Here is an 18,767-nt window from a genome sequence, read left to right as displayed (position 1 = left end):
TTTTTTGAATTTGAAGTTAATCCTGCTTTGGCCATATAAACTCGTCCACAAAGTCGAAGCCGAAATTTCACAATTGGAAGGCAGGCGAGGTTTCGTGTTGGAATTTCAAAACAAAACCCTAGTAACAGATTGGGATCAATATCGAGCATGGTCTCTGGAACGACAAATTGTTCTGGGATCCCCAGATTACTCATTCGAATCAAATAAAGTGAAAATTATTTTTTGTTCTTCAATTTGATGAAAGAGTTGAGAAGACGTGAAGGAAGAAGAGAACACTGTGATGGCAATTAAATTTACCGATTTTAAAAGTTTATTTTTCACTTTGTTGAATTAAGTAAAATAATTACATATGCATCAATAACTATTGTTTAGATCTAAAATACTATTCAAACACTTATTTCAAAATATTAAAAAGTATTGAAAGTTAACTTAGAGTATCTCCAACTGTATAAATTTTGTGTATAAATTTTTTGTAAATTTGATGTGTCAGAGTAGATTTACACAAAAATTTTGTACTATTTATTTTTAGCTCCAGCAGTTATTTTATACCTTTTGTGTAAAAAAAAATTCCCTAATAACAACCAACCACGTGTCATACTTAATGTCTTACGTAACTTTTACAAACTTACTTGATTCACTTTACTTTTTCGCGATTAAGCCTCACTTCACAATCCTCCTCAATTAAAAAAAAAAAAATATTCCCTTATATTTCACTTTCCCATCCCGCCACTAGCAAACCTTTCAAGCCGACACCAGAATTCTAACTTATAACAAATAATAAAATAAGTTTTAAGTATGTAAAAATTACGTGATTAAAATATATATTTAATATTTCGTTAGTACATATTTAAAATCTAAAAAAACCCTAAAACCTACGGCGATAATTGCAGAAGATAAGATCAAACGAAAGTGATAAATCAAACTATGTTTATTAAAAAAATAATAAATAAATAAAAGATGGTCGGATAGTTCTTATCTTGCCGTCAGTTGCATATTCTTTTCTATGACGCTCTAGAAAAGTGAGAAATAAAGAGGTGTAAAGAAATGAGAGAGAAGAAAGAGAACTGCGAGTGGGAAAGGGGGAGGAGAGAGAAAATATGCTTACGTGGCTGTGTAAAATGATATTGTAACAAACTGCTGGAGATGAAAAACATTTACAAATCATATGTGGCAGTATATATTTTATACAAATTTTTTTTTAACACACAGCTGGAGATGTTCTTAGAAATCTTATTTTTCTAAATTTTATGAATGAAAGAATGATTTGATTTAGGAAAGATATTTTGGTATTTTGAATTAAGAGTTTGAAGGATATTTTGGATCTAAATAATAATTTTTAATGCATGTGTAATTATTTTACCTCAACCAAATTAAAAAATTAATTTTAATAATAGATTGATTTGTTATTTAAGATTCCTAAATTTACTTAAATGTGTATATATATATATATATATATATATATACACATTAACGGAATGGTGGGGGAGTGGCGCGGTAGCTGGAAGGGGAAGAGAAGAACTTTTTCCTTTACAAACGTTTCAACTTTTATTATTATTACTATAATAAATAGGGTTGGGCCAAAAGAGTTTTAGGTGAATTCTAATTGATAAATACAATTTTAACCCAAAAAAAAAAAAATTTCTTTTTACCAAAATGATCTTTCACTTTATTTATTTAGTAATGAAAATGTTTCAGTTGTATTTAATGAGAGTTAGAATAATAATAATAATAATAAATATATAAAATTTTAAAAATAAAAATACAAATTGACCCGTTCATTTTTTAAAAATGGGTCGAGTGTGATAAATGGGTCGTCCCCACCTCACTAACTTGGATTTATAACTTCAAATTTCGTAAAATATGAGAAAGTGCACAAGTAAGAAATTAAGGACTTACTAAAAGAAGCAGTGAAGCACGATTCATGTGAAAGTTTTGTTTTGTTTTTTTAACCCGGTCATTGGATCATGAAGGGTTGATCCAACCCTAATTCAACCCCACCCATATTCAGTTTAACCTAGTCCAAATCTATTCAGATTTGTCCGTTTACTGAATTTACTTTAAACTGACAGCACAATAATTACATAAATGTATTGCATTTTTTATACAAATGAGTTGCATGAGTGTCACATTATTATTGTATACGTAATGTAGTATTTTGCACGGTTAATCTAATAGTGCACGGTAGAGTGAGAACATGAGAAGATATATATAGATCAGAAAGGAAAATTTGATAATTTATTCATGCATGGATTAATAATCATTGGAATATTAAGTAAAACATAAAACAAAAAAACAGGAATATTGAAATATTAAGTTAAAACTGGAATTGAACAACATTGAGAATCCATAAAAAGGAAGTAGAGAGTGTGATGACCCTACGAGCGGGTGTGCCGTGGGCTGATGCAAGAAACACTGTCAGGCTATCACACTGGTGAGTTACGGGTGTACAAGTCCCACATTGTTTGGGGTAGAGAAAAGGTGAAGTGCTTATATGTAAGTGTGTCATCTCCAATCGGTATGAGGTCTTTTAGGATAAAGTGTAAGAGCAAAATCGTTCGAGCTCAAGCTCAAACTCAAAACAAATAATATCAGATGGAATGGATCATTAGAGAGAGAGAGAGAGAGAGAGAGAGAGTTACTTGATAAACATTGGAGTTGCTTTTAGAAAACTTAACCCTTTTAAGGGTAAAAGGGTTGTGTAATCACTGCAGACTTGAATAGATCCCCAAACAGATGTACATAGGAAACAGCCACGATCACTATGAGATAGAGAGATCTGACACCTATGTTAATGTATACACACACCAACGACAATTCTAACTACCATGTTGTTGTTGTACATATAATTTGAAATGTGAGAGAGGATAATGAAAACATATATAAAAATGGGGTCTTTTTAGCTAGTACTTTTGCTATATATATATATTTTTTTTTTGTTAATGTATTATAACAAAATAAAATCACGTAATATGTTTGGTAATATTTGTTCCGTTTTTAAATAGTATCGAAGCACTTTTAAAATTGAGCTTAAAATTGAAAGTATCAAAATGATATTTTTATTTACTTTTGTATTGTATTAAAAAAAAAAAAAAAATTTAAAATAATAATTTTAACTAATTATTCAAATTTTCGAACTTGCAATATTTTTTACCAAACATACTTTCATATTTTTACTTCTAAAAATCTTGTAACAAATTTACGTTACCAAATAAATTTCTAAATAGTGTTGAACAATAAACATACTCTTAAAGTGGAAACATTATTTTTGTTTCGGGTCAAAGCAATTGTAGTTACTAAACTGGTCTAAATTTTTTAATCATGCAACTTGAAAATTTTGAATTATGTGTTATAAATAACCTGTAAATAATGTTTATACTGTAAAATAAAAATAAAAACAAATAGTGACTCAACACAATCCTTGGTTCCATAAACCTGCGGCGACGTACCTAAAAGTTCTTTTACTACTAATATTTTACTCTGTTATTTTATATTTCTTTTGTGCAAATGGGGGAGTAAGAGACAAAGAAGTCGGTGCCATTAACATCATAAAATGAAGGGGGGAAAAACTATAACTAATAAAATAATATTTATTTATATATTTATTATTAATTGGGCTCGAGTTTACGGTTTGACGGGTTTTAAGCTTTTTATTTTTTTAAATTCATCTCTAACTTTATTAAGATGATCCCAAACTTGGACAAGAAAAATTAACATCCCTACAAATGTATAGCACATTAATTGAAAATATATTAAAAATAATTATTTTAAATTATCTGAAAAATAAATTAAATAACAAGGGTCGTCTAATTTTGATTTAAGTCCCACTAAAAACAAATAAGTACGTGGGCTTCTTATCAAACAAATAATAATAATAAATTAAGTAATAAAGATAAAGAGGGAGAGAGATCCAAACTAAGTAGCATACACCATTTTGTTTAGGATTGTCGCAGTTGCAGTATTAAATACACTTTCAGGACGTAATTTTGTAATTTTTATTTTTTTTAAATAATGAGATTGAATTCAATTTAAAATATATTAAAATTTAATATATAAATTTAGAAAATAAAATAACAAACATCCTACTCTAAAGTCTAAATTATTGATTTCATTAATGAAAATATGAATAAATTGAGCACAAATTACTATAAATATATATAATATAATATATTTTATTCTTTTTATATCTGTGTTATATATTTATATATATATATATATATATATATATATATATATATATATATTATATTGTGTCATACCTTTGGTACATATGTGAGTATTGCTCGACCTTTGGTATGCATTGTTTAGTCGGTGTGACATTTTTTTTTTTAAAAAAATAAATAAATAATAATAGCTCAATATGTAGAAAAAATAATAGGACAAAGTAAGGAGAAGGTGCTGAGAGCTTGCCTCCCTCTAATTTTTAGATTAAACTCAAAAGGATAATGCTTTAAAATTTATTTTAAAATGATATGGTATTGGTCTCTTCAAGGCTTCAAGCATGTATAGATATGATCATTCCTAAAAATGCAGTGACAAGGTCAAAAGCTTTCTCGACATCACGCTAAAGAATGGTGGTTACAAAAAAAACCAAACAAAAAAGAAAAAGAAAAAGAAAAGAAAACCCATCAAGCATGAGTTTGGCTTTCAGTAATTTCCTCTGTGGGATTCAATGCCCACCTATTCAGATGATCTGCAACATTATTCACCTGTAAGGGGAGGAAAAATAGTCACAAAATTGATATTCATTTACATTTTATCTAAACCAGAGAAAGCTATGATATTGGTGATCTGATTTAGAAATTAAAATATTAACTTTACAATATATCTTTTTGTTCTTCTATATTCACTACCTGATGATCCCAGTTAGTTCTCCAGATAATGTAGGATAGCACTAGTGTTTGCATTGTCACTCCGCATATCATTCCGGTCCAAATACCCTGTTAAACGAAACATATAAACTTTACAAAGAACTGAATGCAGAATACAAATCCATGGACAAAATTTTGGTGTTTATGCAACATTGTCATGAAATTCAGGCAAAATATAAAAGCTTATCATCAATAATATGCTAAAACTAGGGGTAAGCATCGGTAAATGCTTGATTGTTTTTGGATTAACAATCGTGAATATACATGGTTCGAACTAAGAGCAATCACATTTATAATATTCTCCTCCTGCATGTAGCTTCTACACTAGATAATGCACTTTTTTTGTACAGATATGTGTGAATCATTAATATAATATTCGAGCAACCTAGCACATTAAGTATGTCAAGTCTCATGGATTTGATTGAGTAATTTTGATAAAGGTTAGGTTCCTCTCCAATCTTGTTTTCCTAGCACTGCATGTGGTCGAATTCAAAGAGCATTACATTGTGATTATCTGTAATGAAAAAATAAAAACTAAAGAAAATGCAATGGAATACGAAGTAATGTGTAGTGTGTGTGTGGCTTCTTACCTTAACTTGCAGATGAGCGAAATAACCAAGCAAAAGTCCTAGTGGAATTCCAATGATATAGTAGCAACCAATATTAACGAATGCAATCACACTTTGCCAACCAGCACCTACAGCCACCCCTGCTTAAAGAATTCAAGGGTTGAAAATTGTCCATGATTAAAAGATGTGCTTGAACACGAGTGTCCTGTGAGTGTGCGAGCGTGCACGTGGCTTCTAAAATTACTTAAATCATGTCTATAAGAAACAAAATACTTGCCACAAAATACTGGCTGAAGACTATTAAGCAATATTGAGAAAGCAAGTAGAACAGAGAGCCTTGACACAGATTCTGCAACTTCTTCATTACTTGTAAACAAGTAAGACATACGGTGACCAAAAATTAGACCTAAAACAGCAAACAACGATCCAATACAAAGTGAAGTAATTGAGATGACAATGACAGAAAATCTTGCAGCTTCACTGTTTCCTCTTCCCAATTCATTTGCAACCCGTACACTGTACAAATGAAAATATTAAAGGAATATGTACATATATACTTTTTCTAACAGCAATAAGTGGTTCTACTATTCGAGAAAGGAGAGGCAGGGTTTCCAAAAATGAAGGCAATACCTTGCAGCAACTAGGAAGCCTATGGATATCGTATATTCCCATGCAATAATATTTAGGCTGCAAAATGTCACGCTAAATTAGAACAATATGTTTGGTAATGTTGAGTGCCTAAAAGAAACAACACCAGTGAGTTCAGATAAATATACCATATGGAGAAGGCAGATACGGTTATCATTGCATTTTTCATATACGACACGAGTAAGATCAAAACACCATAGTACCAAAACTCCAAACTGCCAATGGAAATAACAAGAATAATTGAGGAACCTTCTAGAGAGTGTGAAAAATTATATCAGTTCCAAGAGGAATCAAAATGGTTTGGAACTGACTAGTTCTCTGGATATTCCCAACAAATTTTATCAATGCTCCACTAGACAAAAGTTTTTGACATGGAGATATTTTCTTATCAATCTTTATACAAACTAACTATTATTAGTCTTGGGCCTCTTGATTGTGTCTTTGCTTACTGCTGAATAAAATCTTGCAATGCTTACTTCAAACAATTGCAAACTAGACAGTGACTCCAAAGTAGTCATTATTCTTACCACTAAAAGCATAGCACAGTGGTATCTCTCACCTCCAAAGTGGAAGGTTGAGGATTCAAGCCTCCAGAAGGACGTAACAGGTGTGTGGGTTATTAGCCAGGAAGGAGAAAAAATCTATAATCACTCTTCTATTCGAAAACTTTTTAATCCAGCAGGAGATTGATTTAATTCACTAAACGCAACAACGAAAAAGAATGTGTTAACAATTCAAATGACATGCCAGATATCACAGTCCTAATATATCATAATAAAGATATCACATCTAAGTAAAAGTAAAGAACAACTAAGCAAATAAATAAACAAAAACTTTTGTTAACCAAGGAGAAATTGACTAACCAAAGCATCACTCCAGAGGATATTGATAGCTTTATTACAGGTAGTAGGTCTACAAAGGCAGCTTTAGTGAATCCTCTCCAAGTCTCTGAACACCAACCTCCGAAGACGTATACAAACTCTCCAACAACCATCAACCAACATGATATGACCGTGGCACTCATTGCACCAGGGACACCCCAGTTCCATTTCATCACAAACAGCCAGGACAGGAAGGCATGAATTAGGAATGAAGCAGTGCCTAGCCACCCAACAATCATGTTCTTGAGCTGTCCTTGCAAGTACTTTTGGATGGTTAAGCTAAACACATAGTAGTAGACAATGGGAATGAACCATAAAGAAATGTTCCCTATCTCTTTTGCTATATCTTCGTCCTGGCCAAGAAGCCGGAAAATAGGTCCCGCAAAGACAAAGAAGGGAGCCAAAAGTGTGGCTGCAGTGAGATTAATAATCCAGGATCTTTGCAGGTAGATACCCAGCATGTGATATTGCCCTGCCCCAAATGCTTGCCCACACAAAGTCTCTGTTGCACTTGACATGCCAAACTATAGCAAACAAATAAAATATTTCACAAGGTAATTGTATGAACAAATGGTGTGTTTTCTAAAGTCTTGATAATAGACCTATAACAGAACACATACTATTAATGTGTTGTTTCTCTTGTATAATTCCAAGTTATTCACCCTTAAAAATATGAGACTCGTCAGCCAATTATAAAGTTTCAAATTAGTAACAATGCTGGAATGAATATAGTCTGCAATTTAGAGCACAACCATAGACCTTTCACCATATGACTTACTTATACAAGCAACATAAATATAGGAAAGAACATGATAAGAGCTTACCACTATTCCGTTTGCAAACTGGATTCCAATTATTTGTATAAGCGCATATGCAGCAAGTTCCTTTTCACCAATATGTCCCATAAATGCTTGTGTCACCACCAAAATCCCATATGAACTTAACTTTGCTAGCATAGAAGGAAATGCAACTTTCCACAATTTCTTTGATTCCACCCAAAATCTGACTTTCAAGGCACTTGTATCTTTTGTTTCTGATACCACTGACCCCTCTTCCATCCTTTTATACATAATCCCAGCTAGGAAGATCAGAAAATAAAAATAGGACATAGAAACAGGAATTTGTGCACCCAGAGTTTTTCTACTTCCCATGGATACTAACCAAAATTCATGAAAATATTTGTTACACAATGAATGCATTATTTGACCTCAGGCCATTAGCCCAAGCTGGTATAACCTCTCCTCCCTCAATGGAGAAGTGAGGGGTCCCATTATTTGGCCACAGGCCATTAGCCCAAGCTGGTCTTGCCATCGTGTGGGATGGGATACTTGGAGGGGGGAATGGAGATAGGAACAAAGTATTGGTATATTTTGGTAAATTAAAAAAACGGTAAATAACAAAGTTTTGGTATTATTTTGCATGAGGTGGTTGTTCTTGGACTCGACCAAGCAATGTCACGGTAGAAACAAAAAGAAGAGTTTTACCACACATATATGGAATAAGTTTATTGGAATAAAATTGTATAAATGAATGGTTATATATATATATATATATATATTTAGCAATAAAACTCTAGTGTTGGGCAACTTTCTAACGTATGACTTAATTGCAAATTGAGATAGAGATTTGGGAGCTTTAATGTCTTTTGTGACTGCTACTAGATTTTTTTGTATAGGCAAAACAGAGAGATATTTACTAACCATTGGTGGTATGGTTGAGGGTCAAAATTCATATGCTTCTTGTGCATGAACAAGGAGTATTATGACAGCAAGGGTGCCTGTTGACATTAAGTTAATAGTGGTTTTGGACCACCATTTGAAGCCGCATGCGGAGGCCATATATCCAGAATTCCAGACAAATTGAGAATCCCACACCTTCCAAACTGTAAAGTCAATGCTTGATTCCAGAAACCTCCATTTAACATGCAACCACGAACTCTACTATTGGACTAACAACTAAAGATTGTATATAAACTTAGCTAAACATGAGGTACTTAGAATTTAGGCCAGAAAGAAACTGAACAATTTTGTTTTGTTTTGTCATTTGTGTCATTCTGTGTGCTTAAAATCGATAAAACAACGATTTTTAAATCATAATGCAATAACTTTAAATTAGGCCTAGAAAATATTGTTCAAACTCATCAACCCGTCCAGGTGTTAGTGTATTTTAGTCAATTGTTTTTGTGTTGTGGGTCTAAAAAAAAAAAGGGCTGACTTTAGGGTATATTTGGTACAGTGGAAAAGAAAAGAAAGAATAGCATCAGTAAAGAGAGAAAAGAAAATAAAGAAAAGGAGTAAAGAGTGTTAACTATTTATCGTGCTTGGTTGATTAATGGAGGAAAATAAAGGAAATAATTGTAATCATGTTTGGAGAAAGAAAGGAAATGAAACTATTTTAATGAATTTACAGCATATTCTTTTTTATAGAATTTGTTTTTTACACAACATATTCTTTCTCATAGAATTTGTTTTTTATAAAAATAAGGACAAAATTATTATTAACAAAGTTTCATTAAAAATACTAACACTTCCTTCATTTTCCTTCCATTTCATCTCATTTTCGGAGGATCACAAAAGTTACCATTCATGCCTTGTATCCCTCCAAATCCTTACTTTTCCTTACAACATTTCATAAGAAAAACAATTCCTCTTCTCCCTCCATTACTATTCTTTCCTTTTCCTTCCATTTCCATTGTACCACACTTGCCCATAAATAACCCGACAAGTTGAATATGGGCAATTCGCAACATACATGGTACCCCTATTCACCCGCCAAAAGAAACCTAATTCTTCATTCCCTCCCCAACTGAAAAGACATACATTGTTATTGCCATATTTTTAGTTTTTCAATTCTAAGAAGTTACCCATATGTTAAATAAGCTTCACATATAGAGCTGTTGCAATATTATGTAATAAAATTAATTAAACTACAACAAATGATCTCCTAAAAATTAGCTAATTCTTAAAAAATCTTCCAAACCAATGTAAATAAAAAATAAAAAAAAAAATCAACCCAACTTCGAAATTATAATATACAAATTAATTCATAAAATTTCACAAATTCATGAAATTTTGATTTAAAAATTATTAATAATAAGAACAACCAAAAGTTGGAAAGCAGCAAAGTACCTCCCAAGAGGTGAGGGATTGAGTGTCCCCAAGAGCAAATGGGTGAGTGAGTTTTTTGTCCATGAAAATATTTATAAACACACATACGGGTGTGCATATATATACAAAATATCATCTTTTGCAGACGAACCATCAACGCTCAAAATCGCAGGTCCAGCAACTCTCTCGCCAACCGTCGTCGCCGATCCCGCAACACATACATATCGTTACACACACGGAAGCACAAAAACACCTTTGATCAGTTGTGATTTTGATCATATCCACAAATCAAGACTCAGCTAGTTTCTTAAACAACTTCAATAGAAAATGTTGAAAAAGCAAGGCTTGAATCCTTTGGTTTATATGGTGTATAAGGTTTGGGTTTAGATGGCGGCGAGAAAGGCGGCGGTGCCGTCGGGGGAGGACAGATACGGGTGGCGGAGCCGCTGTGGGGATGGGATGGGATGGGGTGAGAGAATATTCCAGAAAACTTAAGGCTTAGGGTTAAATTTTTGTGGCAAAGTTGTCATTTCACATTGAAATATTTTACAGAGGTGCACAAAAATTAACAGCTGATTGTAGCGTAACTTACAATGGCGTGGTTTAAGTTTTTTAAAAGAATAAATTATATTGACTTTTCGTAAATTACACAGATAGCGTTTTGAACTTTATCATTTTGACCTTTTAAATAAATATTTATTATATTTTTATCTAATTTAATATTAATAGTTTAATATAAAATAATGTCAAACTAAAAAGACTCTCTAAACATTTTTCCCATCTTGTAAATACTATATATTACTCCTACCTAATTTTTTTCTTTTTCTACAAGATGGGAAATATGGATGGAAAAAAAAAAAAAAAACCCCTAATTCAACCCTAAAAAGACACTTGATCGAATGTCATTAACAAAAAAATTAAATAAAAATTAGTATGAAAATTGATTTTTTGCATTTCAATGAAATTTTATGGTTTTTTTGTTAATTTTATGTCAAAATATAAAATTATTGAGGTCTTTTAACACAAAAAATAATAACTTAATTATTTTTTAAATTTTCATTACAGGGATAGATTTGAACACACACATCAAATATTAGGAATATGTTACTTCTATTATGGTTGTGACTTAGTTATATCATTGTGCGGCAAATAGTACGTCCTTACAACTTGACTATTATATATACGGTGGTCATATATTACTTGTTGGGGCCTAGTGAAAAAATATATATATTTCTACTTTTCTTCTTTAAGTATTTTCCAAATAACATTTGATAAGTTTTTATTGGCAACAAAACGTGTACTTGTTTACCGTGTACTTCTTTTTTCGCACTGCCTACGAACTCTTGAATTGTATCGACTTTACGAGTATACCTAACATGTCTCTTTATCTCAAATTCAATTTTTATATGATTTAATTTTACTTTCAATGTGCAGAAACCGTTTGCTTAGAACGGGTTGCATGTGTCACATGGCAGTAATTTCTTTTTTTTTTATATATTTTTTCCACACATGAAAACTTAATATGGGTCAAGCAACGTTTGCACAGTTAATATGGGTTTCTAACCTATTTTACCCACTCATTTTAATCCAGCCAAATTCAACAAAGAATATGATGATGAATTAGTCCAACATAAAAACATTTCTTTTTTCTTTCTAAAAAATTTGTTATTGAATCATTATGGAATATGATGATGAATTAGTCTAAATTTGACTATTTGTTAGATGTATTTAATTAAATCGTCAATGCAATAACTACGTAAATATTTTAAAATCTTAATTTAATGATATTGTAGTGTTGTGTTACACTGTTGATTTAGCAGTGCATGGTGAGAAAGACGAGAAATCCAAACCTGAAAAGGAAAGAAAGGAAGGCGTGGCTATGATGTTCTTTGCACCAATGGTTTTATTGATGCATGAAATAACCATTATTAACTTAACAGCTTATACGTTCAAAAATATTTAAAAAATAGAAAACAAAAAAACAGTAACAGTGAAATATAAGAAAAAACTGGGATTCAACACCACTGAGAATCCATAAAAATGAAGAGGAGAGAGAAAGACTTACTTGATAGAGTAGTTACTCTTCAGTTGTTGTGTAATTCCAGCAGACTTGATCACTACGAAGAGGGAGAGAGTGCGAGAGTTAAAGAGAGAGAGAGAGAGAGAGCGCGAGAGTTGACTACCTACAGTACAGTACACACGAGAGAGTGTATTGCCTGTACACATGAAAACAAAATTAGTTTATTTCAATTTTCTATTCAAGCAATTTTGAATTCTTAGAGATAGACTTAACTACTTGATAGCCATTGGAGTTAGCTTTTAGAAAAATTAGATTACTGCAGATTTAATATCTTCACAGTTCACACAACACATATAGGAAACTGCCACTTGATCACTATGAGAGAGAGATCTGATATATCGACCACCTAGATCTATCTATACATGCAACGCCTATTTATTGTATACTTTAAATTTATTCTATTCATGCAAACTTTAAATTTGTTGAATCATGTGCCTATTTATTGTAAGTATTTGTATATGAAAATAAAATAGTCACAACACAAACCTTGGTTTCATAAAAGACGATAAATAATAGTTCTTCATGTAGAAAATTAATAAGACGCAGTAGATAACATGTGATAAAGTACATGTGGGCTCCCTCTAAATTTTAAATTAAACTCCTAGTTTAGGTTTGCTTATTTATAACTCTCGCAACAATTTTTTGTTTTTAAAAAATTAAAAATAAAAAATTGTACAAAAAATTTTACTTGGTTCAGTTTTTCAAAAATTATTTTTTGAAAACTTTGTTATAAAAATGTCTGTTTTCAGATTACTGTCTTTTATAATTATATGAAAACAGTTTTATATTATCTAAATTCTCGAGAACTGTTTTCAGAATTATAAACAAACCAAGTTCTAACTTTTTAAGGTATGAAGTTTAGTGTAAGTCGGCAATTGTAGTGTTAGTAGTTTTAGGCTGGCTGAAGATAAGAGAATGTATATGTGTATAAATATGTATGAAATGTATGGTTAGTAACAAAAATCATTTTGTGTAACTTTTTAGAGCTTTTGTGAATTGTGAAATACACGTGAATTCAAGACTTACAAGTGCAACAAAATAAAAGGTAATAAGAATAATACTCGGATACAGTTCAAGTTGGATGAACTTTATTCAACTTGTTGATATGTCATAGATCTAGAAACAAGTGTCCAAAAGTAAAAGTTAAATTTAAAATACATGTTTAAAAATAAAAGTTGGGCAATGCCCAATTTAATTTTAACAATTGTCGCAATTTTATTAGGTCACATCAGCAGGTTGGATGAAATTCATCCAATCTGAATTGGACCCAAATATTGTTCAAATTTAAATGCCTCACTTGATGTATACTTATGTCACTGACAAGGTCAAAAAGCTATCAAGACATCATGCTAAAGAATGGCTGTTACAAAACAAACCAAACAAAAAAGAAAAGAGAAGAAAAATGGTCAAAAGATGGTATGGAATTGGTCCCTTCAAGCATGAGTTGAGCTTCCCCTACTTTCCTCTGGGGGTTTCAATAACCACCTATTGAGATGATCTGCTGCCTTATTCACCTGCAAGAGGGAAAAATATTGTCACAAAATTGAAATTTATTTACATTTTATCATAACCCACAGAAAACTACGATCTTGGTGAACTGATTTAGAAATTAAAATATTAACTTTACAATAAATATTTTATTTCTTCTTTGTTCACCTGTTTATCCCAGTTAGTTCTCCAGATCATGTAAGAAAGCACAAGCGTCTGTATTGCCACTCCACATATCATTCCGGCCCATATACCCTATGAAACAAAAGATATAATTTTCACAAAGAACGTCCTTACATTATTACATATTAAGTATTTCTAAGTCTCGTGAATATGATTGAACAATTATGCTAAATGTTAGGTCTGTTTCTAATCTTGTTCTCCTAGCACCTCATATAGTCGAACTCAAATTATCTGGAAAAAAAATGCAGTTGAATTCATTGTATTGAGTTTGTGTGTGTGACTTCTTACCATAATTTGCAGATTAGCAACAAAACCAAGCAAAAGTCCGAGTGGAATTCCAATGATATAGTAGCAACCAATATTAACAAAAGCAACCACACTTTGCCAACCAGCACCTACAGCCACCCCTGCTTAAAAAAAAAATTAAGGGTTGAAAATTGTCCATGATTATAAGATGTGCTCGAGTATGAGTGTCCTAAAAGTGTGTATTTAAGTGTGCACCTGCACACGAAGTTCTCAAATTGCATAATCATGTCTACAAGAAACAAAACACTTGCCAGAGAACACGGGCTGAAGACTATTGAGCAAGATTGAGAAAGCAAGTAGAACAGAGAAGCTTGACACAGATTCTGCAACTTCTTCATCACTCGTAAACAAATAAGACATACTGTGACCAAAAATAAGGCATAAAACTGCAAAGAACGATCCAAAACAAATTGAAGTTATTGAGATGACTTTGACAGAAAATTTTGCAGCTTCACCGTTTCCTCTTCCCAATTCATTTGAAACACGAACGCTGTACAAGTGAAAATATTAAAGTAAGTAATGTGTGTATACATATATACTTTTTTCTAACTGCAATAAGTAATTCTACTATTAGAGAAAGAAAAGGCATAAGAGTTTCCAGAAATGAAGGCCATACCTTGCAGCAGCTAGGAAGCCTAAGGATACCATAAATTCCCATGCTATAATATTTAGGCTGCAAAATTTCATGCTAAATTAAAACAATTTGTTTGGTAATGTTGAGTGGCTAAAAGAAACAAAACCAGTGAGTTCAGGTAAGTTTACCATATGGAGAAGGCGGATATGGCTATCGTTGCATTTTCCATATATGATGCGATTAAGATCAAGGCAGCGTAGTACCATAACTCCAAGCTGCCAATGGAAAATAACGAGAATAATTGAATCACTGAAGAAACTTTAAAAAGTGAGAAAAATTATATTATAGTTCCAAAAGGAATTGATGAGTTCTTGGATTTCACACTAATATATCATAATAAACATATAACATCGAAGTAATAGTTAAGAACAGCTTAGCAAATAAATAAACACAAACTTTTGTTAACCAAGGAGAAATTGACTAACCAAACCATCACTCCAGAGGATATTGATAGCTTTATTACAGGTAAGAGGTCTATAAAGGCAGCTTTAGAGAATCCTCTCCAAGTCTCCGAACACCAACCTCCGAAAATGTATACAAACAGTCCAACAACCATCAACCAACATGATATGATCATGGCACTCATTGCACCAGGGACACCCCAGTTCCATTTTATCACAAAGAGCCAGGACAGGAAGACATGAAGTACGAATGAAGCAGTGCCTAGCCACCCAACAACCATGTTCTTGAGCTGTCCTTGTAAGTACCTTTGGATGGTTAAGCTAAACACATAGTAGTAGATAATGGGAATGAACCATAAAGAAATGTTCCCTATCTCTTCTGCTATATCTTCGTCCTGGCCAAGAAGCCGAAAGATAGGTCCCGCAAAGACAAAGAAGGGAGCCAAAAGTGTGGCTACAGCGAGGTTAACAATCCAGGATCTTTGCAGGTAGATACCCAGCATGTGATATTGCCCTGCCCCAAATGCTTGCCCACACAGAGTCTCTGTTGCACTTGACATGCCTAACTATACCAAACAAAGAAAATGTTTCACAAGGTAATTGTATGAACAAAGTATGTGTTTTTCACTTTAATAGATCTTGACAATACACCAAAAACAGTACAGAACGCATAGAAGAAATGTGTGAAAGCATGATCTAAGTACATTGAAACTAAAAATAATGAAGTTGAAATTTAAACACATATTTAAATTTAGAACAGAAGTGTTAAAAACTAGAACAAATGTCTTGAAACTTGATTTAAGTGTGCTAACAGCCGTGGTCTGTCACAGCAAGGGATCTAGACTACACACACTAAAAAAAAAGCAAGTTATTAACCATTAAAAACATGAGACTTGTAAGCCAATTATAAAGTTTCAAGGTAGTACTAATGCTGGGTTGAATATTGACAGCAATTTAGAGCATAACCAGACCTTTCACCATATAACTGTATATGCTAGCTAACATGGTAAGAGCTTACCACTACTCCGTTTGCAAACCGGAGTCCAAGTATTTGTATAAGCGCATATGCAGCAAGCTGTGTTTCGCCAATATGTCCCATAAAAGCCTGTGTCACCACCAAAATCCCATATGCACTCACTCTTGTTAGCATAGAAGGAAATGCAACTCTCCACAATTTCTTTGATTCCACCCAGACTCTGACTTTCAACTCACTTGTTTCTTTTGTTTCTGATACCAAGAGCACCTCTTCCATCCTGTTATGCATAAAAGACAGGAATTTTCTACCTCCCATTCATGGATTATAACCAAAATTTGTGACAATCTTTGTTAGGGCAATTGACATGTTATTCGGTGCCAGTCTAACCATGGAGATATTATTTTTAGTATAAAGTCTGCTCTCAAATAAATTAAAAGGTAATTTTATACTATGGTTATTAGGACAGCTATGTTATGCTAGGCGTTGAAAATGAAACAAGAATAACATATTCATATAGCGAAAAAGAGGATGTCAAAACAAGAATAACACATCTCATACAGGGAAAAAGAGATTGTCATGCTGGATGGCGTGTAACTAGAAGAGATGGGATTATTAATTAATAACTGATGGGAAGTAGCTCCTTTTGGTGATAAAATTAAAAAAAGTAGGCTTAGGTGGTATGTTCAGGAGCAAAGTAGACCAACCATTAAAGAGATAGGGTTGTTTGACTAGATGGTAAGAAAGGCCAACTTAAACTTATACCGAATAAAGTAATTAAAGATTTAACGGGAAATTGGGGGTGTGGGTCCCACCATGGGATCACTCATGAAACACCTCAGTATCTCGGATGTATCATTTTTAAAAAATTAAATATCGAAAGAGAGAAGGTTTATAATATGGAGTAAGAAAGAATGAGAAAAGAAAAGAATTTATACGTATAGCAGACCCAAACTGAACACAGGCAAAGGATGACGATGGCTGCTCTCAGACTCGGCAAAGAAATGTATGGTTAAAACAAAAGAAGAGTAGTTGCTAAACATGGATTAAGTATATTGGAACAAAACTGCATAAATAGATGGTTTTAAATGTCTGTAACTCTAAGCATTGACAAAATTTCTAATGACTTAATTACATATTGAGAGAGAGAGATTTGGAAGACTTTCTGTATCAGCAAAAGATAGATATACTTACTAACCTATTTTTCGGAAATTTGCCCTATCACCTCACCTTGCATCCGTGTCTCGTGCTCGTACTTCACAGGCTTTTCCAAACTTTTTACACCATTGGTTGTATACATGCATGAATTAATATAATCATAAACTTCACAGCATATATTTTCAGAATTATTTAAAAACAATAGACAAGAACATTGAAATTCTACCAAAAATTGAAACTGAACAGCAATGAGAATCCATTAAAACGAAGGGAGAGAGGGAGAGAGGGAGAGAGGGAGAGATGGGAGTTATTGCGCACTGCGGCTGCAACTTCCGAGCTTTAAGATCTTCCGCTTATCAGTCTGAAAGAGAGAAATCTGACCACATATATACACAAACGCAACACCTGACGCGATCACACCACCAACCACCATTATTGACGGTAATATTTTTTTAAAAAAAAGTAATTAAAAAATGAAAAAAGTCAAATGAATATATAAATTTCACTTTACTCTCTCTTCCGCCCTGTCCCTGTATTTTATTTGAAACGGTAATTTTCTTTGTGGATTTTCTTCCTTTATTTTTGTACTGGATTTCCTTTATTTTTGTACTGGATTTCTAAGATGCAAGTTTTCTGTAAAACAATTTTTCTTTGGCTGCGTTTAGTAACATTTTTGTTTTCTGTTTTTGCAGTCTTAAGAAAGTATAAACATGATTTTACTTTTTTAAGTGAAAATAGAAGAAATGATATTTATTAACACTTGATGTTGCAACAAATTTAAAAATATAAAATAATAACTGTGTTTAGTAATACAACATATTTGTTACAAAAATGTAAATAATATTCTTTAAATTTTTTATTTTTTTCATTTTTATTTTAATTTTTTTCATGGCAAGATTTTTAGGAGTTAGTGATTAGAGGGGAGGGTAGATGACTTGAACACGAACTCTCAGACACAGGAGTAACCCAATCACTCAGGCATGACACTTGCTTCTATTAATATCAAAAAGCCATAAATCTAAAAAATTTAATTTAAAATTATAAATCTTAAAAATACCCAATACATCATAAGTACAAAATTAGATATACCAAAACAAAAACATTCCCACCAATTATGTATATAAGTACATGTGTATGCATGATGTATACATTTATTACGTGATATATAATATATTTAGCATATAATAATTTATTATGAATAAAACATATTAAATAATATATCATATATGTAATAAACTATATATTGTGTTATAATATTGTAAATTAATTATAATTTAATATTTACATATAATATAATATAGGTATGATATATAATAACATAAAATGTCTACTACTTAATAATTTAATAGCATTATATTCTATATCAAAAATTATTTTGTCACAAAAAATAATTTACATTATTATTTAATATATTATATATTAAAATATATTTTTATCAAATAAAAAATAATATACAATATTTAATATATTC

General features: G+C 31.9%; 2 protein-coding genes across 11 annotated transcripts; both read right to left on the bottom strand.

Annotated features, from left to right (window-relative positions):
• Positions 1-4,487: 4,487 nt before the first annotated feature.
• Positions 4,488-10,755, bottom strand: LOC132293700 (protein DETOXIFICATION 24-like). Of its 3 annotated transcripts, none has more exons than XR_009477895.1 (8): positions 10,095-10,716; positions 7,791-8,025; positions 6,949-7,490; positions 6,214-6,300; positions 6,068-6,124; positions 5,459-5,953; positions 4,851-4,937; positions 4,488-4,706 (listed from the first exon to the last, which is right to left on the bottom strand). XR_009477895.1 is itself a non-coding variant. In XM_059791281.1 (8 exons), the coding sequence occupies exons 1-8, from the start codon at positions 8,163-8,165 to the stop codon at positions 4,626-4,628; spliced, it is 1,587 nt and encodes a 528-aa protein (XP_059647264.1). In that variant the 5' UTR covers positions 8,166-10,721; the 3' UTR covers positions 4,488-4,625. The 3 variants fall into 3 exon arrangements, 1 of the variants encoding a protein (XP_059647264.1); XM_059791281.1 differs by having other exon boundaries at positions 5,459-5,580; positions 5,718-5,953; positions 7,791-10,721; XR_009477894.1 differs by lacking the exon at positions 6,214-6,300 and having other exon boundaries at positions 7,791-10,755.
• Positions 10,756-13,219: 2,464 nt separating this feature from the next.
• Positions 13,220-17,673, bottom strand: LOC132293697 (protein DETOXIFICATION 24-like). Of its 8 annotated transcripts, none has more exons than XM_059791271.1 (10): positions 17,523-17,673; positions 17,337-17,412; positions 16,184-16,418; positions 15,190-15,731; positions 14,893-14,979; positions 14,747-14,803; positions 14,382-14,620; positions 14,113-14,231; positions 13,810-13,896; positions 13,220-13,667 (listed from the first exon to the last, which is right to left on the bottom strand). In XM_059791271.1, the coding sequence occupies exons 3-10, from the start codon at positions 16,415-16,417 to the stop codon at positions 13,587-13,589; spliced, it is 1,446 nt and encodes a 481-aa protein (XP_059647254.1). In that variant the 5' UTR covers position 16,418; positions 17,337-17,412; positions 17,523-17,673; the 3' UTR covers positions 13,220-13,586. The 8 variants fall into 8 exon arrangements, with proteins under 8 accessions (XP_059647254.1, XP_059647258.1, XP_059647255.1 ...); XM_059791275.1 differs by having other exon boundaries at positions 16,184-16,270; XM_059791272.1 differs by having other exon boundaries at positions 17,369-17,412.
• Positions 17,674-18,767: the final 1,094 nt, after the last annotated feature.

This window comes from Cornus florida, unplaced genomic scaffold (assembly GCF_030987335.1).
Source record: "Cornus florida cultivar Cherokee Brave unplaced genomic scaffold, ASM3098733v1 CherokeeBrave_3.0.0_Hap2_Chr02, whole genome shotgun sequence".
Taxonomy (NCBI): Eukaryota; Viridiplantae; Streptophyta; class Magnoliopsida; order Cornales; family Cornaceae; genus Cornus; species Cornus florida.
Note: the sequence above shows the minus strand (reverse complement) of the source record. Positions and strands in the feature narration are given on the sequence as shown.

What these genes read in the sequence shown, in the direction of transcription:
- LOC132293700 (XM_059791281.1), bottom strand. Translation starts at nt 8,165, where the DNA reads ATGCATTCATTGTGTAACAAATATTTTCATGAATTTTGGTTAGTATCC. An exon ending in TCCTCTGGAGTGATGCTTTG is followed by an intron (nt 6,301 to 6,948) that starts GTTAGTCAATTT and finishes TTCCATTGGCAG; the next exon opens with TTTGGAGTTTTGGTACTATG. An exon ending in GGCTTCCTAGTTGCTGCAAG is followed by an intron (nt 5,954 to 6,067) that starts GTATTGCCTTCA and finishes TCATTTGTACAG; the next exon opens with TGTACGGGTTGCAAATGAAT.
- LOC132293697 (XM_059791269.1), bottom strand. Translation starts at nt 17,442, where the DNA reads ATGCATGTATACAACCAATGGTGTAAAAAGTTTGGAAAAGCCTGTGAA. An exon ending in GCACGAGACACGGATGCAAG is followed by an intron (nt 16,419 to 17,368) that starts GTGAGGTGATAG and finishes TATGCATAACAG; the next exon opens with GATGGAAGAGGTGCTCTTGG. An exon ending in GGTTTGCAAACGGAGTAGTG is followed by an intron (nt 15,732 to 16,183) that starts GTAAGCTCTTAC and finishes TGTTTGGTATAG; the next exon opens with TTAGGCATGTCAAGTGCAAC.